The following is a 21479-nucleotide window of genomic DNA, read 5'->3' as shown; positions in this document are numbered from 1 at the left end:
GATGGCGTACTTCCGATCGAAGGGGCAAAACGAATTAAAATAAACAACCGTAGCGGCTACAAATGTCGGGTTTGTCGCAAAACATATGTAAACAAGGGTCACATGCGCGAACATCTTAACAGTCACACAGGTGAAAAACCTTTTAAGTGCACGCAATGCTCGGCATGTTTTGGCCGCGTATATCATTTGAGGAGGCATATCAAGACACATGTGAGACCACTTAAATGTAATCAATGCGCCCGTAGATTCACACGCATTGATAAATTGAAATTGCATCTTAAAACACACGATGGAGTTTCTGATGAAATTGTAAAGATAGATTCTGATTATAAAAGTGTATGTGATGAACTGAAACCGTACGTTTGCCAAGAATGCGACGCTGCGTTCAAACGATTCAAAGAACTAGATAATCATATAAAAACACACACGGGCGAATTGTTTTTCGAATGTGACCATTGTCAGCGCACGTTTGATCGAAAATGTAATTTGATTTATCATATTAAGAGGCATATCGAGAATGCGAAACATAAATGTGAAATTTGTAGAGTTAAATTTTCTAAAAAAGCCTTGTTGGATGAACATTTGAAAATGCACGCTGCTGAAATAATTTCAGATAGAGACGGTGTCAGCAAAATTGATTTGGACGACAATTTTGATAAGCCTTACCAATGCAACAAGTGCGGTGCAAGGTTCTCGACTAATTATCGTTTGAAAAGGCATTTGTTGCTACACAGAGACGATGCGACGCACGAGTGCATCTATTGTCATTGTAAATTTACTAATATAGTTAGTCTTAGAACACATCTGAGAAAACACACTGGCGAAGTTGTCGATAGATGTAAAATTTGTGGGCGCGCTTTTGCCGAGAAAGAAAAGTTGGAGGCTCACATGAAAAAACACGTTGATGGCAAAATAAAAATGGAATCAAAACCCTTCCTTTGCTATCATTGCGGGGTTCGATTCACGAGGCGTTATCATTTAAACAGACATATACAAACGCATACCAAGAAAATCGTTTACAAATGTGAACACTGTCCATCAAAATTTATTGATAAAAGAATTTTGTCTATGCACATTAGGAAAGAACACGCTTCAGAAATAGAATACGCGTGCGAAATTTGTCAGCAAAGATTTAAGAAAAAGTATGGTTTGAACAGGCATTTGGCGACGCATGAGAAAAATAAAGAACGTAAAATCAAAGCGGTTGAAAATGCGTCGGATGTTTGTAATGTGTGTGGAATTGAAGTCAAACGTTGCCATTACAAGCAACATATGATAAGACACACAGGAGAGAAACCTTACGAATGTAATCTCTGTGGCAAGAGGTTCACTCAGAGTGGTTCTTTGAAAGCACACCTGCGCAGGCACACTGGCATTAAACGATTTCAATGCGACGTGTGCCAACATGGATTTTATGAAAAAAATAATCTGATCACACACATGACTAAGCATTCTGATGAGAAACCACACGAATGTGATGTCTGCAATCGAAAATTTAAGCGGAAAGATGTTATGATTATGCATAGGAAAATACATTCGAATGAGAAACCTCATCAGTGCAATGTTTGTATGCGAAAGTTTGCGCTGAGGAAAACTATGATGAAACATTTGAACACGCACAAGGTTGACAAACTGGTGGGAGTATAATGAACATATTATTCATTGAGCACTCCAAACAGATTACAAACAAAAATAATAAATAAACTAAATGATCTGTTAAATTTATAATCCTAAAACAGGCGTGCCTATGTGCAAATATGTTTATAAAAGACTTAAAACTTGGTCTTATTGTCAGCGATAAGTTTAAAAACGACCGCGTGTTATTACTAGCGGTTTGACAGATTTTGGAAAGCGACAAAAAGGCTTGATGTTAGGCCTGGCCTGCCCGCGAGTGTGGAGGGGGAAAGCGAGCCTATTAGTATTGCCAATATGTTTCGAAATCATTTTAGGGTTAGCTCACAGTTGGGGCCTTCGGCTCCCTCTTATGTTGAGCTTAGCGGACAGACTCCACTGATATGTGTTTCGGCAAAACAGATTAAAATGGCGATAAATGGTATGAGTGGTGGAAAATCTCCTGGCCATGATGGCATCAGTGTGGAGCATTTGAAACATGCCGGTGCTCACTTGCCCAGGGTGCTCGCTCTCTTCTTTACAATGTGTATTAGCCACTCTTATCTTCCACATGAAATGTTGAAAACGGTTGTGATACCCATTGTGAAGAATAGGGCGGGTGACGTTTCGGTAAAGGGGAACTACCGCCCCATTTCGCTAGCAACAACCATTGCTAAGGTGTTTGACAGTGTGCTAAACTCGATTTTACAGAAGTTTGCTGATATTCACGATGCACAGTTTGGATTTCGTACCAAGCTGTCTACGGAAAGCGCAATTGTGAGTTTAAAGCACACTGTCAAATACTACACAAGTCGCAGGACGCAGGTGTATGGCTGTTTCCTTGACCTCTCGACGGCTTTTGACCTTGTGTCATACAACAAGCTCTGGAGTAAGCTGAGTGAGGGGGGTATGCCGGCGGAAATCATAAATATATTTAAATTTTGGTACGCCAATCAATCTAATGTTGTGAAGTGGGCGGGTGCATTTTCAGAGCCATATGTGTTGGAGAGCGGGGTGAGACAGGGTGGTTTAACGTCTCCCACGCTCTTTAACATATACATCAACGATCTCATCGTTGAGCTGAGCAGCATGCGTGTCGGATGTCGGTTGGATGGCGTTAATCTAAATAATATTAGTTACGCCGATGACATGGTGCTGCTTAGTCCGACGGTGGGGGGGATAAACACCCTGCTTGAAGTGTGTCAGACCTATGCCGCCAATCATGGGCTGATTTATAATGTCAGGAAAACCGAGTATATGGTCTTTGAGGCCCCCGGTAACCGCCCCAATGTCACATTGAGTATCACTCTCGGTGGAGTTGAAATAAAACGCGTGACAAAATTCAAATACCTGGGACACATTGTTACTGAGGACCTTAAAGATGATGAGGACATTGATAGAGAACGCAGGGCGCTAGCGGTGAGGGGGAATATGCTGATCCGCAGATTCTCTCGTTGTACTGAAGATGTCAAGATCACGCTGTTCAAATCATACTGTCAGAATATGTACACGGGAAGTCTGTGGGTGGGCTGTACCCAAAAGGCGATGGACGCACTGCGTGTTCTATACAATAACGTTTTCAGGATGATGCTGGGATTGCCTCGTTTCTGTAGCGCCTCAGGTATGTTCGCGGAATACCAAGTCGATAGCTTTGCGGCTATTATGCGCAAGAAGACCTCGTCGCTAATTTTTAGAATACGGGACAGTCCCAATAGCATTTTGAAGACGTTGGCAGACAGGTTCTCCTCTCCGTTGTGGGCTGTTTTTGTGAGGAGGGTGATCTGTGAAAGAAATGAGCCGATCTGATCACTCTCCATTTTATTTTATTTTATTTTATATTTTATTTTATTTTATTTTATTTTATTTTTTATGTTTTAGTATTTCTTATCGTGCCATGTTACTAACAAATCTAGACTAAGTTTACTAACATTGATATGGATCCGTGGCTATCTGAAATAAACAATTTTTATTTTATTTTATTTTTTTTTTTTATTACTGGCTACTTGAATGGTGGTTTCACGTTTTGAAAGTTCAATTATTTTTAACACATGAACCATTTGACAGCAAGTGAAAATTTTTGTAAATAAATAATAATAAATACAAGAAACATAGGTTCTGCTCATTTCTAAAGAAATCTCTTCCAGCAGATTCTATAGGATGACGTTGAATAAAATAAGGTTGAACATGATGGATTAACTACATACGTTATTTTGTAGATATATGTATGTATATATTATTTAAGCCATTAATGAAATCGTTGAATTTATTAATTTAAATTAATACAGATGTTATTATGTGTGACAACATAATGTGGATGGATTTTTGTATTCATTGTACTTTTATATTAATCTTTCTGTTCACAAAACCTGTGACTTTTTATTTACATATATTAAACATAAATCTAATCTGTCATCTGAGGAATCATTAGGCTTATTTCTGAATTGCATGTGAATAATATATAGTTCGTATTAGTATATCTGTTCCACGTTTCTTTATTCAGAATGCTTAACTTTTTTTCTCAAGTTAAGAGCTAACTGAAAGTTTTCTTAATCTTTGACGTTTGTAGCTGTAAACAAATTACCTTTGTGATAAAGTCCTCAGAATCACTTAACGCTGTTATTTTACCATAAGTATCGTAGTCTTTCACAAATTTCTCTATACAGGTGGCGCGCAAACATCCACAGACGCAATTAGACAAAGTCGGCTGTCACTAGAACATATATCAATAGAGAGTAAGAAACGATACAAGTGTCAGTTTTGCAAGAAAATTTTAACTCACAGGAACCACATGCGCGACCATCTCAGAACACACACTGGCGAGAAACCATTCGATTGCAGACATTGCGCTGCCAGTTTCTCGCGGGTGTACCATTTAAAGCGTCACATGAGAACGCACACTGGCGAAAAACCGCACCGGTGCGATTTTTGCAATGAGAAATTCACTCAATTTTACCTTTTGAAAAGACATTCAGAAGTACACGCGCACGAAGCAATATATAAGTGTGACGATTGTCAAATGCCGTTCAAACGTGAGGCTAGTCTGAAACGCCACATCAAAACTCATAACAAAATTGTATCGTCTCAGAAAGATGGACAAGTATTCGTCGATATTATATCAAAAACAATCGACAGTCATTATCATGAAAACATAAGCGACATCAAACCGTACAAATGTACAGAATGTAATTTGGAATTTAGTCAAAGTAAAGAACTTAAAAATCATTTGATAATACATTTCGGTGAAACTCATTTCGTGTGTGATTACTGTCAAGCTACGTTTAATAAGAAACGTCTATTAAGAACTCACATAATCAGGCATATTGATAAGACGAAATTCGAATGCGATATTTGTCGATGTAAATTTTCTAAAAGGGATTCGCTTGATGAGCATATAAAATCGCATGCTGAAGAATTTCAAGCGTGTGCAGATTTTAATGAAATTTTTGATGATAGTAAAAAAAGTTATCGTTGCCACCAATGCGGCGCTAGTTTTGCTCGGAATCATGGCTTGAAGAAACATTTATTGATACACGGTGACGAGGCGATTCACGAGTGTATTTTTTGCCACTGTAAATTTAATCAAAAATCTAATTTGAGAATGCACCTGAAGAAACATACAGGTGAGAAATATTACAAGTGCGACGTTTGCAAACGGAAATTTGCCGAAAGTGACAAATTAGAGAGACATATGAAAAAACATGTGGGTGAAGAACCGAAAAGTATAATAGAATTGAAACCGTTTCTCTGCAACCAATGCGGGGCCAGATTTCAGCGCGGTTACCATTTTGCGAGACATTTAAAAATACACAGTAAGAAAGTAGTGTACGAATGTAATTTTTGTCCTTCCACGTTTAGTAAAAAAACTGAATTGGGTAAACATCTCGTAACGCACGACTTGAGATACGAATGCGATGTGTGTAATCGTAAATTTGTTGTTAAAAGAAATTTAGAGAAACATTTGCTATCGCATATTGAAGTAGAGTCTAAAATTTGTCAGAATAACGCGACACCGAAGAAAACGTATAATGAAAAGGTTATATGTAACGTGTGCGGGGTTGTTCTGAACCAGAAATATAGTTTGAAGAGACATATGCTCCAGCATACTGGCGAGAAACCGTTCGAATGCAATATTTGCCATAAGACATTCACACAAAACAGCACACTGACTGTACATTTGAAGAGACATGCTGGCGAGAAACGATTCGAATGTAAAATATGTAATTTCAAATTTTTAGAAAGAAGCAACTTTACTAAACACTTGGGCACCCATTCAGACGAGAAACCTCATCAGTGCAACGTGTGTAATCGCAGATTCAAACGGAAAGACTCATTGACATCGCATAAGAAACTTCACACGGGTTTGAAACCGCACGAATGTTACATATGTTTACGCAAATTCACTTTGAAAAAAGTTATGATAAAACATTTACGTACACACAAGGTTGACAAAGTTGAAAATTGGGAATAATTCTACTTCTCAACTTTGTATCGAAAGAATGACATGACGCTCTGGTTGATGAATGCATACCCTAAAATATAAAAAGGGTCATGTTTTTCTTCCTTTGTTCGAAGATGACGCCATATTTTCCAAAAGCTTGAAGACATTCACCGGTCGTATATAAAAAAAATATTAGTTAATAAATTAATATGCTATAAATTACTTTGACCCTACCGTCTTTACGTTAACGCTATATTTCGATTGCTATTATTTACACTGTATAGTGTACACAAGTTTAAGAGAAATGAAATCTTGACAATGTACTTTAGTTCAACGTGGTACTAAATTTGTATATTGTAGGAACAATTATAAGATAAGCTGTATATATGCATGCCTTGCTGTCTTTATCAAAATATCTTTGACAAACAATTCGTCAAAATCGAATGAAATGAATTGTTCTGAAAAGAACGCGGAGTAATGTAACGCTGTACGACAAATTAATTGTAACTTGAAGACGGCTATGCTTTAAAAAAGTTATGCCTCCATATAGATATACATTATTAACTAACGTATTACTCATATTTTATTACTAGTAGTATATGTGATCCTGTAAGGTGACATTTGTAAATGTATAAGTATTAGCTTAATGACAAAACGTGTAATATGATGACCAAACTTTTTTTTTTAAATTTTTATAATAGAATCATGTTTTGTTTATTTATGATCGGAGTCTGACATTTCTTTTATTTAATTTCAATAATTGATAATAATTATGCTGTAAATTTTTGCAACATACCATGTTTTATTTTCTTTTAATTAAAATATTTATAAAATTTAATTAAATACTTTTCTTTTTGCACGTATGCATTATAATATTCAAATTACGTATCCCATTACATTCGGAACTTACGTTTATATAATATTAAGAAGGACAAGGATTCTCTGCAGTTATAAGTAAAAATACAGAACATTTAGCCAAAACTAAATGCCATTAAGCTCGCTGTGCTTTTAGAAAGATCATCAGTCCTACTTATTACATAAAAGGCAGTTTCGTAAATAAACTGTGTTGGCAGGCTCTTCATATTCAGTTGTCTAAATGTCGTGGTGCTTACCGTTCGGCTAGCGTTCAAGCTAATGTTAGAAACGTTTTAAAGACAAATCTAATCTAGTGTTTTTTCTACTTACCATGATCCCTGCATACTAGTCTCACTTCAAATAAATTTAATATTTATTTATTTAAACTATTCGGTAAATGTTTCTCTTGACTTGATTTTTAAAAGAAGCTTATTTGAGATTTCATTGTTGCGCCAGATTAAATTATTCAAATTTTCTACTTAAATATATCTTCACTGGAATAAATCAATGTAAAATATAATATAGTCAATTGTATAATATACACAAAAGTTTATTGAACTTGTATTTTCTTTTATATCTATCATCGTGTTTGTGATAAAGTCCTCTTAAAAAACTATTTTTTAGACCAATGGCCAAATGGAATTCGCTATTTTAAGGGCGTTATGATCCACAGAGCATATTTGGATATTCCATAAATATATTCAAAGTACGAAATGTGCACTATGAATTAAACATTCTCTAAAATATACGTATGTAAAGGGTAGACCACATCAGGCAAAGAGAGAAACTTAATGAGCGTAGCGATGTGGTTGTTACAAAGAAATATATCAAGCGAGGCGACCGAGCGAATCAAATTCTTGAACTAGCTTGATTTGACATAGAGATGGTTCAATATTAAGGATATCTGCTTATTTAGACAACTAAATGTGTAACCATATCTAATTTGCTGCGATGATTGGTTGCGGAGGACACACGAGAGTAGCTTCGTGTATAAACCTGACTTAAACTGGATCATGGTAAAAAAGGCACACCCAGGAGTCCTCAGAGAGGTGAGGATAATACCGAGACTAAAGCCAGGAAGAAGATTGTTCCATCGCCATCCAGGTCATTCGCTCGCCTGCTCTCTTGTTAACCACCGCGCACTTTTATCGAGGTGAGGGATGGGATCGTTGGTATCCTCTTTGGCCTCATCACTCTCACCTTCTTTAATTAGATGTGTAAAGCAAAGTATGTATGACGTAAATAAATTAGCTCGCTCGCTCGTTGTGGCCTGCCCATATTTTACATACCTTATGCTCTTTGTTGATAATGCACTTATGATGACATCAGTAAAAATAACTAAACAGCTCTTCATTTGCTCATGAAAAATACTGTGTAGTACAATAGAACTCTCTTTACACAGGTGATGTAAATACAAGTCCCGGAAAACGTTACAATTGTAAGCATTGTGATGCCAGTTTCGGTCGCAGTTATCATTTGAGCAGGCATCTTAAAATACACAGCGGAGACAAACCGTACCACTGTGATTACTGTCTCGCCAAGTTCAGTACTACGTATCATTTGAAAAGACATGTAACTATTCACACTGGCGAAGAGGGTTTCAAATGCGGTGTTTGTCAACGTGGATTTAAACGAGTGGATAATCTGAAATCGCATATCAAAAACCACGGGCATGTGCCAATGAAAGAGGAAGTCGTAGGAGGTTCCATTGAAAGAAATGAAAACTCTAGTACTACTGTAAAATGTGAATATGTAGATGAAAATTTGAAAATAGATTGTCATGCGAAAAATATTGATGATTCTAAATTTGAATGTAAAGTTTGTCATCAATGTTTTTCCGATAAGAACGGTCTCGAGGATCATTTAAAATTGCACAGCAGAGAAAATGAAACAACAAAAACAATTTTGAAACGTTTTCTGTGCAACACCTGTGGAGCGAGGTTCAGTCGCAATGATCATTTGAAAAGACACTTTAGAATACATAACAGGAAGTCGAGCAGTAATAAATGTAGTCTTTGTTGGTCCACGTTTAATGATAGTGAAGAGTTGAGATCACATTATAGAATACATAACGTAGAGGAAAAGTACGAGTGTGACATTTGTAAACGTAGATTTACTGTAAAAGTTAACTTGGAGAAACATTTGGCGAGGCATTTTGATAAATCGAATCGTCAAGTAAAGGACAACGAGCCTGTGGTATGTAACGTGTGCGGTATAATTCTGAACAGAAAGTGCAGTTTGAAAATTCACATGTTGACGCACACTGGCGAGAAACCTCACGAATGTCACATTTGTCATAAAAGTTTCTCGCAACGCGGCAGCCTGAAATCCCATTTGAAAATACACACTGGCATAAAACCTTTCGAGTGTACCGTCTGCCATCATAGATTTTTTGCAAAGAACAATTTGAATACACATATGACTAAGCATAAAGACGATAAACCTCACGAGTGTGTGTTTTGTCATCGTAGGTTTAAAAGGAAGGACGTTTTGGCAATGCATATGAAATTGCACTCGGGCGAAACGCCTTATGAGTGTCCTATTTGTCCGCGTAAATTTGCGCTAAAGAAATCATTTAAAAGGCACGTAATTAAACACGGGAGCGAGAACACTCGAGAAAAAGTATATTGAATTAGATGATTGAGATAGATGTTTAGGGTTTATTTTATTTCTTAGCCAGTGGAATCATTTGGATCCTTCAGTGAACAAGTGGTAGGAACCGCAGGTCAGGTCAGTACGTGCGGCATAGTGTAATTACATATAAATATTTGTTTTTCTTTTCATAGTAGTGAAACATAAAAATGGTAGCAGTTTTATTTATTAAAAGTCTAACGATGGCTCCCTTTGCATCTTTATCTCTAAATTATTGCGATAAAGTCCTCTTTGGTTATACACAATTTTAAGTCAAAATCTTAAATTGAATATTTCTACGCAGATTTTTCTCCGAAAGAGAAGATAACGGCTGATGCTAGTAAACCTCAATCTTTTAATCAAGAAAATGAAACCACAACAGATATGAAACGAATAAAATCATTAGAACCGGTGTCTTCACTCAACAGTGTACCAGAATATGTCTGTCAGTTCTGCTACGTGACCTTCCAAAAGGAATATCACATGCGCGGACATTTAAAACAACATAAACCTCACGAATGTGGATATTGTCAAAGGAGATATGACAGGGCGATAGATTTAAAGAAACATATAAGAACACACACAGGTGAAAAACCGTACCAGTGTCACGTTTGTGAATGTAGTTACGCTCAAAAGTATTATTTGACGTCTCATTTGAGAGTGCACACGGGCGAAAAACCTTATCAGTGTAATATATGTGGTAAAAAATTCCGTACATCGGGCCATTTGAAACTTCACGCTGTCATACACGCGACTGAGAAACCGTACGAATGCGATATTTGTCATCGTACGTTTAATCAGAAAGGTGGATTAAAAATTCATCTGAAATACCATTCCGGTGACAAGCCTTACGAATGTAGAATATGTCACGCCAAGTTTATACTTAAGGACGTTATGGAGCGTCATTTGCGTAGACACGAGGGTTCAGAAAAGCCGTTTCAATGTAGCATCTGCGGAAAGGGGTTTTATGTAAAAGCTGATTTGACCGTACATTTAAGAGTACACACCGGCGAGAAACCATTTGAATGTAACATTTGTCTCATGAAATTCACTCAAAAAAGCACTTTGACTGTACATTTGAAAAGTCACACTGGTGAGAAACCGCACGAATGTCACGTATGCCATCATCGATTCTACACGAAGAGTAATTTGAATGCACATTTGAAGAAACACACGGGTGAGAAAAAGTTTGAATGTAATATTTGTCACCGGAAATTCACTTTCAAATATAGCCTCGATAAACATTATAGAATACATACAGGCGAGAAACCCTACCAGTGTGACGTTTGTCAACGGAGATTCATTCAGAGCAGTCACTTGGTTACTCATAAGAGAGTACACGGTGATGGAAAAATTCATAAAAATACATAAATAAAGGTCCATTTAAAAAAATTGCGAGATCATAAGACATATATATAAACACGTATACCTTGCGGGGTAAACAGTTAATATTAATATAATTTTATTATACTTATATGTAACAACAAAAGATACACATTTAAAGGAAATAAATGAATTTAAATTAAAAAAGTTATTCATCACCATTATACTTAACCTACCTACATACATACCATCACGCCTGTTTCCCATTGGGGTAGGCAGAGATTGTGGATACCTACAGACCTCTCCCGCTTCCTTCACACTCATTACTCTTTTTTTAAATACTTAACCTATTGAAATGAAATTGCACATCTATCTTTAATTCTAACTGAAACGAATGGTAGATATATTTCTTTATCAATTGAATGCTGTATTACTCTAGAAGAGAGCGACACTGCGACTTCGCCCTCGTGAAACAAAAATATAAATTTATTTCCCTTGCCGTGGGAATTTGGGAAAATCGTAGATTACGTAAGAAATACTAAATTTGAAATCATTGGATTGATTGGACTGCGTTGTTATGTCAGTCAGTCATTGCCTCTTTTTATATATATTAAGATTTTTCATATCTCTGTACTGATGTAAATTGAAATACAGAACAAGAAGAATTGTGAATAATTAATTAGTGCGTTTTTGCGATAAAGTCCTCGATTACATCGCTTCTTAGACATCGTTTAAAAATGGTGTTTTATTTTTTCAAAATTAGAACCGCTTTCAGACTCCAAATATGCTTGAATAATAAAATCGTTTTGATCGCATTTAATAGACGGATGAAATTGTTCTTCAGCATTTGAACATATTGCAATTGTTTATTGTCTAGGTTTCAGCGCAAAATTAACGAAAAAGGCATATAATGAAGATAAAAATACCACAGACAAAAAAGCCCTGAGAAGAATAATGAAATTTGAACAGGTTGAAAGTACGAACGTTGAAACGAAAGCGGTTCAAAATGATGATTTCCTGAAAGTTGAATTGAAAGATGAAACCGTAGAAGCTAAACGCTTGAAGTGTTTAGTACGCGTTGAAGATAAATATGTGTGTCAATTTTGTGGCAGAACATTCGCAAACAAAAGACAGATGTTAGGCCATTTACCTCAGCACAGACCTTACGAATGTGACGTGTGTCAGAAAAGGTTTCTCAGGGGCAGCCATTTAAGACAACACACGAAAATACACACCGGTGAGAAACCTTTCGAATGCGACATATGTCACTGGAGATTGTCAACGGTGTTTAATTTGAAGAGACATTTATTGAAACATACAGGCGAGAAACCTTATCAGTGCAACGTGTGCGGGATCAGGTTGTGTAAAACTAGCGATTTGAACCGACACATGAGGACGCATACCGGCGAATTGCCGTACGAATGCAACGTTTGTCATCGTAGATTTAATCGGAAGGGTAATATGAAAACACATCTTAAACAACATACAGGCGAGAAACCTTACCAGTGCAATATATGCGGAGCTAGATTCTGTCAAAGTGTGTCGTTGCAAATACATCTGAGAAAACACACTGGCGAGAAACCATTTGAATGTAACGTGTGCAATCGAAAATTCAGTCAAAAAGCCAATTTGACTACTCATTTGAAGAAACATACAGGAGAGAAGCCATACGAATGTAATATATGTCAGCGGAGGTTCAATCAGAAAGGTAATTTGTATACGCATCAAAAAAAGCACACGAAAAAGTCCGATTCTGAGAAAGTTTCAGAAAAGAAAGATGCTGAATCAATTGCGAACACGTCCGATCAAATCAAAAGTTAAAGAATAATTAACACTGACTCAATAAAGGAGAATGCTCTCATGAATATGTTAGATTGCTATGTTAGATAATGAAAGTCCTACTCGTAAGAATTTCGAGAAATTCTCTTAGCTTCCTTAAGGAGCAGGCCTGCCAAATTTAGCTTCATTGTTCAGCGTTCATTGATGATTGATTGATTTTAAAATGTACAGATGACTCTTTTTAAGCTATAAACGTTAGGCAAAAGAACTAAACAAACAGATAACTACAGGTACAGAATACGGGTTAGGTATCCCTGCAAAGGTCAGATGGCAGTGGCTTCGTGTAAAAACCCGACCCGCCCAATCCAGGGTCCATGGTCAAAGGTCCATGTATGTGTGATGTAACCAGGCCAATAGTCAGAAGAAAGGAAACACAGATATATAAACCATTTTACGAGGGTGAATCCAAAAGTTCGTGGCCTCACCTAGTAAATAAATGTCGTATATACAGTTAGGTGCAGAACTGAGTCAATGTATCGCTATTGTTTAAAAATATTAAATATAATCCTTATTTAATAAATAATAACCGAAAATTTTATGTTATTATTTGAATTTATATCCTTGTGTTAATTAACCATGAGATTTTGTCCTTTAACTATACGTCAAAACGTTGTAACATTTGATATTGATTGATTCACTTTTGCACCGTATTTATAACCGACTCGCGCTCACACGTATAAACGCGTTTAAACTCGTAGGAATTGATGGAGAAAAAGCAAATTTGCTTTGTTTTTACTCAGTGTATTTCTATATCGCACGAGGAATAGTTCAACGTTATACTTTTTTTTTTTCATTATAATCATGAAACCAACTCCAAAGAATATTGTAGAGTCTGCTAAACAGTTACTCATAAGTGGAAAATCGACAAGGGATATCGCTCATATTTTAAACGTGAGTCAATCTACTGTACAGAGAATAAAATTAAAGTGTAAACTTCCCGTTTCAAGTAATGTTGGTGGTCGTACTAAAAAGTTATCTGATAGAGAGGTAAGAAAAGTTATTCACTTATTAAGATCAAGTGAAGCGTCTTCAGCATCAGAAGCAGCGGCGCTTTAAGACAAGATACTGGCACGTCAGTAAGTAAGTGGACTGTTCGTCGGGCATGGACACAATGCGAAAATGCAAGCTGTAGAGAAGAAAAAGAAACCTCTCCTTACAAAAAAAATATTAAAGCTAGAATAGACTTCGTAAAACAATATATGGACTGGTCAGAAAGTGATTGGATGAGAGTTATTTGGTCAGATGAGACTAAAATTAATATATACAGCACAGACGGGCGAAAATGGGCTTGGAAAAAAGAAGGCGAACCTTTACAAACCAAGGATTTTATTCAAACAGTGAAACATGGTGGTGGTAATATCAAACACTGGGGCTGCGTAACAGCTTACGGCGTGGGACCAATATACAAAATCGACGGAAACATGAATGGAATAATGTATCTTAACATTCTAAAGACACATCTGATGGAAGCTGTTGAAAATATGCCATTTCCTGTGAGTGAAGTATTATTTCAACAGGACAACGACCCCAAACATACATCAAAAATAGTAAAAAATTGGCTTGTTAAGCAAGAGTTTCAAGTCCTTCCGTGGCCATCTCAGAGTCCTGACATCAATCCCATTGAAAATTTATGGGCATATTTGAAAAGCATGCTATTAAATGAATATCAAGCACCACCATCAAACCTAAATATTCTATGGGAACGTGTACAAGAAAAGTGGTACAAAATTCCACCCCAGTATTGTGAAAAACTTGTTAAAAGTTTGGTCAACAGGTTAAACGCTGTTAAAAAAGCAAAAGGTCTTTGGACAAAATATTAAAAAATGATTTTATGATTATGTTTTTATGTTTTTCCAAATGGTGCAAAAGTGAACCAATTATAATTGAAATGATTATCTATGAAAGTTACTATAAAAACTTATTACAGTTTTTCAATTAAACTTATAATAAATAAGGTTTTCAAATATAATTATGTTTTTATTATTTTGTAGTTAATCCCAGTTTTACAAGCCTTTTTTTATTTAAACATAAGATACTGACTCAGTTCTGCACCTAACTGTATGCTTGTATATTTAGTAGTAATAAATTCACTTTTTTCAAATAAACCTCCATCTTTTTAGCACGCATTCTTCACCTTTCACAATGCTCCCATCCTGGCTTCTGATCTTTGCCAGCTCCCTTTCGACTTCCCCAATTTAAGGCACAATAGGTGAACTTAATGCTGATAGCATTCTCAACCTTTAGAAATTGCAAACAGATAAATAATCAGATCTCAATCGGGGAGAAAAACAAACAAATGTATTATTTATAGACATATGACGTAAAATGGATATACACATATAAATATTCATTCATGAGTAAGAAATTTACTATGAAACCGATGAATTTTTCTAATATTTTCCCGCACACGCTTATCAAGTATCGTAAACCTGTGAATCTTTATTGAGTAAGCGTGGTGCTTGGACTAGGCTTTCTCGTTTTTTTTTTTTACTGTAAGACGTCTTTTGTCACAAATTGCAATGATAATGCGAGGTTTGCTTTGTATAAAAACATAAGTATAATAATTTTCAATGAAATAAATAATTTGATGTACATAACCTATAAATAATTGTTTTATTTAAATACCTTGCCGTTTCTTAATCTGTCTAGACCCCGTTACATTCATACATAAAATTAGGCCTCTTTTCCGGAGAGGTAAGTAGGCAGAGAATACATTTTCCATTTGCCACGATCGCCCTGCATACTTTTTACTTCTATCCTTTCTTCTGATGTTTATAAAACCATTAAAATAATTGGTTCAACCTACAAAAAATTTTAAACTACCAGAGTAAGGCTCCTTACTTAAAATATAAAATTCCACAACGCAGTTCGTCTTTGCCATCTATAGCGTAACAGTCTTATAGAATAGATTTATTTTCAAAATTGGATCTCTTTATTCTATAACGTCTTGACATATGATATAAGTTTAATTATATCTGCTACTGCTTCCAAAGCGCATGTGTAAAAGAAGCGGCAAAACAAACTGCAGCATTTTCACCGGACGTCAGTTTACAAATAAAGACCTTTCAAATCTAAATCGTGAAAGATGCACATTGTCTACTTCAAAGAAAATAAAAATATAGTGATAAGTGTAAAGTTAATGAAAAATCTAAAAAATAGTGATTAAGTATAAAATGAATGATTTCAATACATTTATTGCGGCCGAAGTGAACATGCAAGATAGCCTATATGTTAGGTTTTGAGTTATTTTAATTTTGGTGACACGCGGTAAAGTCCTCAAACACTTATTTTAGGAATACGATAAGAGTACAGGATGGTTTTTTAAACACCAGATAAATGTCCTAAAACCTCTTAATACAAAATAGCATCTGCTAAATGTTATTTTTAAAATTATTTTCGTTTTAACTTCTATGATCACATTCATAAATTACTTTAGGCCATAAAACATGTCTGGTGTCTAAAATGCTATCCAGTATAAGCTAATGAGTAACCCTGAGGTAGGTACGTATTGAAACATTTTATTATAATATCGTATCATTCTGCTCAGGTTTCACGTTCACATACATATACACGTCTGAAGATGAAACAGTTGCAAAACAAAGGATCCGCTCGATGACGTCCGTTAAAATTGGGAAGAAGATGCAGTACGTGTGCGATTTTTGTAAATCGTCATTTTTTACTGTGACCGATATTAGGAAACATTTGATTGAAGAGCATAAACCGTTTGAATGCATAATTTGTCGGAAGAGATGGGGTAACGGAAATTTATTTAGAGCGCATGCAATAATACATACAAATGAGAAACCCTTCGAATGCGATGTGTGCCACAAGAGATTTGCTCTCATGAATGGCTTGAGACAACATTCCAGTATGCATTCTGGCGAGAAACAATTCCAGTGTAATATATGCGGGAACAGGTTCCGTCTGAACACTCTACTGCAAAGACATTTGGTCACACATACAGGCGAGAAACGATACGAATGCCATATATGTCATCAAAGATTCACCCAAAGGGTCACAATGAGGAAACATATTAAGCGACACTCCGGTGATAAGCCTTATCAGTGTCATATTTGCAATAGAAAATTGGCGGCAAAAAGCACGTTAGAAATACACGTCAGGTCACACGCCGGCGAGAAACCGTTCTCTTGTGATTTTTGTCAACGAAAATTTACCGAGTTGAAAACTTTGAAAGCGCATTTGAAGAAGCACTCGGCCGAGACGACGGATTTTGCACAATTGAACCCGCAGACAATGTAGTAGGCTTATAAACGATTGAGATTCTTCTTTTAGGTAATGGGCTAGCAACCTGTCACTATTTGACAATTATAAATATATGATATCTCAATTTTATCAATGAGCTGAATAGCTGAACGTGGCCTATCAGTCTTTTCAAGACTGTTGACTCTGTCTATCCAAAAAGAGATGTAGACGTGACTAGGTATAAAGAGGTATGTGTGTATGTATGCAAATGTATTGGGTTCATGATATATATTGATTTATAAGGAGAGCAAAATGCAAAATATCATCCTCTAAGAAGGGAGTAGAAAGTCATGAGGGTAGGTTTATTTACATTGTTCCAGATTCGCAACTTGTATAAATGTATTCCTATAGTATTTAATCTTTATTGCACCAAAATTTACTCAGTTAAAAGTTATAAAACAAATAAATCACTTGCAATGGCGGACTTAACCCACGAAGGGATGATGGTGATCTCTTCCAGTCAACCGGCAAACAATGAAGGCACTATTTCAACATGCAAACATTTTTGAGTACCAATTCTATTATCGTTACACTAATGCCTTTAAAAAATAGTTACAAATTAACCCATCTCTTAAGTGTAACAAATACTTTCCCGAAAACCGCATCACATCGCATCGATTCGGCGAAGCGCGAGATTATCACGGACATAAATACATATAGGTCAAACTGAGAACCATCTTTTTTTTAAGGCGGTTAAAAAATAAAAGTCTGCAACAGCTTTCGATGCTCCGCAATCGCCCCGCTCTCGGTGAGTCATGCAATAGTTATACAACAGCGCGAGTCCACCGCCTTCACCAAATCTGAATCGCGCGTTCATTGCACGGCGTTTTAAAAATTAGTCTGACGTACATACATATAATCACGTCTATATCCCTTGCGGGGTAGACAGAGCCAACGGAATTGAAAAGACTGATAGGCCACGTTCAGCTGTTTGGCTTAATGATAGAATTGAGATTCGTCTGACGTAATAGTCTCTGCCTACCCCTCCGGGAAAGAGGCGTGTTTTATGTATATAGAGTTACATATGTTACAACTTGCGCTAGCCAGCATTAAAACGGCGGTACTGCCAAGCTTTCGTTTTGCCGAAGCCTTAAACCTGCAGTTATCTTCTTGCTAATACGTTTATTTATTTAGTTATTATAATAATGCAAATTAAATATAGTGTGTAGTGCCGTGTGGTTCCTGGCACCAGTACAAAAAAGAATAGGACCTCTCCATCTCTTTCCCATGGATGTCGTAAAAGGCGACTAAGGGATAGGCTTACAAACTTGAGATTCTTTTTTAGGTGATGGTCTAGCAACCTGTCACTATTTGAATCTCAATTCTAGCATTAAGCCAAATAGCTGAGCGTGGCCTATCAGTCTTTTCAATACTATTGGCTCTGTCTACCCCACAAGGGATCTAGACGTAACCATATGTATGTATGTATGTAAATATAGTCGAATTGTTAAATCTATGTTGCGAAGATCACTCTTGAAAACAACGTGCTGTTATTAACTTTTATTGTCATGAAATGTAAAAGGTATGTATATATGTAGGTTTTTCTATTTCCACAAAATTGTTCTTTTTTGTGTGTGCAATAAAGAGTTATTCATTAATTCAAAGTGTTTACTAAAATTACTGCGTTGCGTTAAAGTCCTCAAACACCAAACTTGAAAGTCAACCTAACTAAATATGCATCTAGAAATAAGTGCAAGGTTCCGGGTTCAAACCCCGACCAGATCAAATTGGAAAACGTATTTTATTGAATTTTTATTCTGTACAATAGTATCGTTTGCTTAAATCTCCGAAAAAAAGGTCTCACCCAATCTATATATGTCGTTATATATTTAATTTACATTGTATCATTTATCCAGGTCACAAGTTTACAAACATACACATGTCTGAAGACGAAACTACAGCCAATAAACGACTCCAATCACTCAAACTCGTAAAAATAGGTAAACAGCAACAGTATGTGTGCGAATTCTGCAAAACGACATTCTTACAACAGACGGAAATGAGAAAGCATTTGATAAAAGAACACAAACCGTTCGAATGTAGATTTTGCCGGAAACGGTGGGGGACGGGCGTGGAATTTCGAAGGCACGTTATTTTACATACTGGCGAGAAACCGTACGAATGTGATGTGTGTCATAGTAGGTTTGCGGTTATTGACGGTTTGAGAATACATTCGAGCGTCCACACAGGTGAGAAACTTTATCAGTGTAATTATTGCGGTAAACGGTTCCGCCTTAATGCTCATTTGAAAAGGCATTTATTAACGCATACAGGGGAAGCTAGGTACGAATGCTATATGTGTCATCGTAGATTCACTCAAAAAGTTAACATGATGAAACATATTAAAAGGCATACAAGTGAGAAACCTTATCAGTGTCATATTTGTAATAGGAAACTGGCAGCAAAAAGCACTTTAGAAATACACGTGAGAACGCATGGTGGTGAGAAACCTTTCTCGTGTGATTTCTGCCAGCGCAAGTTTACGGAACAAAAAACATTAAACGCGCATTTGAAAAAGCATGCTGAAAGTACATAATGTACATATGAATTGAACTAAAACAGCGCAGGTGCTATAATTAACAGCAATTTGACACGCCTTACATAGAGAGAGAGTAAGAAACGTGCATTCCGTGAAGGCGGACTTCAATGCCGGGCATTGCATTAAGGTTTTATTGAATCCAAAAACTTATTTTGAAGATTTTAGCTTCCACGCTGGCCAGAAAAAACCAAGTCAATCAAGTGATTCCTCTTGTAGGCGATGGGCCAGCAACCTGTCAGTATTTGAATGTCAATTCCATCTTTAAGCCATACAGCTGAACGGGGGCCTTTCAGTCTTTTCAAGACTGGTGGCTCTGTCTACCCCACAAGGGATATAGACGTGACTGTATATATATGTAAACTCACCTTAACATACCTCCAGCAGACTTCACACATGACAAGGTTGTGTGTATATTCGTCTGCCTGTTTCTCCTTAACGTCTTCTAAATTTTCAATGCTGATGTCGCCTGATCCCATCAGTGACCACTTTCGAGTGGGAGGCTCCTGACTATATGTATGTAGCATTATCTATATATGTAGTTGTGAAACACAATTTTTTTCTTAACCAGAGAACGGCCATCTTGTTAAGATTTACTTATAGTTATAGTAATTATGTACAATTTACACTTAAGTCATAGAAAATGTAAATAAATATTGTCTAGTTTATACAATTAATAACTTTATAAGATGCTCACACTGTACCAAAATGTCTTAGATGCATTTACATTGTATCTGTTTTGTGAAAATATTATTTATCTTTAGTTTTTGTTTTGAAAATAAATATTCTTTGTTATTCTTTGTTTTATTTTACATCTTGTGAAATCGAACCATGAAGAATCAACACATTAAATCACTTCTCCGGTGTACGCCTTTTAAATTCTAGTAATGTTTAAAAATCATCAGGTTTTTACACCGTCTACCGTTTGAAATCCACAATAGACTACTCTAATGTAAAGATAGAGTAGTAATGTAGAGAGAGTATATGTATATAGTAAATGTTGTATAATAGTAGAGAGCAGACGTTCTAGTGTTGTCGGTTGATAAGCTATCGATAGCCCAGTTACCGTAAATATCTATAGTTAAAAGCTCAATATCAAATGCACTATCGATAGTTTTACAGTTTTTTGATACTATTGTACAACACTGAGCCATCGATAGTTCAATACGAGGCCTGTCGATAGTTTGGCAACACTATGTCTATACCAACCATTTTATGTGCTGCCCACTGTTTTCAGTTTCATTTGAGTTTGTGGCGACATCTCTGCGCCACTCGTCACAACATGATTGGATGAACTCACAACAACTGTCAAACATCGCGAAGAAATTGACGCGCTCAACCAATAGCAGCGAAGAATCTAAATCGCGATTTCAAAGATTTCACGGATTGGAGCTATATGTATATACAACCTCCGACACAACATCGTCTGTCGCGCGTTTGTTTAATAACACCTAGCCTGGCGGAAGATCTTCCCTTTGGTGGCGGTCGAGCCGAATCATCGCTCCCGCTACAAGTTCCCTTAGCGCATTTGTTAGGCACTTCTACTATTAGGGCAGGTGTTCACTGACCTAACAGTAGAAGTGCCTAATAAATAGTGCCTAATATAAGGCGTTCACTGACCAGTTCACACTCCTGGCAACGAAGCGTAGCGTAGCGAAAGGTAGGCGATGGCACTGTGTGGTTTGAGTGGGTTCTAGCCCCACATAATCCGTTCGGCTTCCCGTAGCCGGGTAGACGAAGGTCTTTCCACACGTAAAAAAAAGGCGTTCACTGACGGCGTGACATGACAGGTTGTGTTGCGGCAAGCCCTCGTGCAACTTGTCAGCGATAACAGAAATGATCGCTGCATAAGTTTAATCTTGTTTCAACTATCTAATACACGAAGTGATACACCTTTTCCTCGTGGAGTAACTGATATGGACAACTAGTTGTGCCGTTAGGATTTTTTTAATAAATTATTCCCTTAGACAGGTCATGCCGGAG

At 36.5% G+C, this 21479-nt stretch overlaps 4 protein-coding genes across 7 annotated transcripts in view; all 4 read left to right on the top strand.

The window, feature by feature from the left end:
• The window catches only part of LOC106138075 (zinc finger protein 436), a 36005-nt gene extending 15652 nt beyond the window's left edge, over window positions 1–20353 (top strand). Inside the window, exon 6 of one of the 4 annotated variants that reach the window (XM_060952382.1) lies at window positions 18817–20353. In XM_060952382.1, the coding sequence (XP_060808365.1) occupies window positions 18817–19496 (680 nt within the window). In that variant the 3' untranslated portion in view covers window positions 19497–20353. Of the gene's footprint in view, window position 1; window positions 3586–8306; window positions 9612–16244 lie in introns of those variants that run through there. The other 3 variants (XM_013339100.2, XM_013339097.2, XM_013339095.2) reach the window with 3 other exon arrangements.
• LOC132903647 (zinc finger protein OZF-like) lies at window positions 3692–6822 on the top strand. The gene has a single exon (XM_060952395.1). It carries the CDS (start codon window positions 4400–4402, stop codon window positions 6077–6079), a length of 1680 nt encoding a protein of 559 aa, XP_060808378.1. The 5' UTR covers window positions 3692–4399; the 3' UTR covers window positions 6080–6822.
• Window positions 9840–10920, top strand: LOC132903648 (zinc finger protein OZF-like). The gene has a single exon (XM_060952403.1). It carries the CDS (start codon window positions 9920–9922, stop codon window positions 10904–10906), a length of 987 nt encoding a protein of 328 aa, XP_060808386.1. The 5' UTR covers window positions 9840–9919; the 3' UTR covers window positions 10907–10920.
• On the top strand, window positions 11804–13264 carry LOC132903649 (zinc finger protein 239-like). The gene has a single exon (XM_060952405.1). It carries the CDS (start codon window positions 11813–11815, stop codon window positions 12677–12679), a length of 867 nt encoding a protein of 288 aa, XP_060808388.1. The 5' UTR covers window positions 11804–11812; the 3' UTR covers window positions 12680–13264.
• Window positions 20354–21479: the final 1126 nt, after the last annotated feature.

This window comes from Amyelois transitella, chromosome 28, assembly GCF_032362555.1.
Source record: "Amyelois transitella isolate CPQ chromosome 28, ilAmyTran1.1, whole genome shotgun sequence".
NCBI lineage: Eukaryota > Metazoa > Arthropoda > Insecta > Lepidoptera > Pyralidae > Amyelois > Amyelois transitella.
The sequence above is the reverse complement of the archived record's forward strand: the minus strand, read 5'-3'. Positions and strand labels throughout refer to the sequence as shown.

Excerpts from the sequence above, each read along its gene's own strand:
- LOC132903647 (XM_060952395.1), top strand. The coding sequence starts at position 4,400 with ATGCGCGACCATCTCAGAACACACACTGGCGAGAAACCATTCGATTGC.
- LOC132903648 (XM_060952403.1), top strand. The coding sequence starts at position 9,920 with ATGAAACGAATAAAATCATTAGAACCGGTGTCTTCACTCAACAGTGTA.
- LOC132903649 (XM_060952405.1), top strand. The coding sequence starts at position 11,813 with ATGAAATTTGAACAGGTTGAAAGTACGAACGTTGAAACGAAAGCGGTT.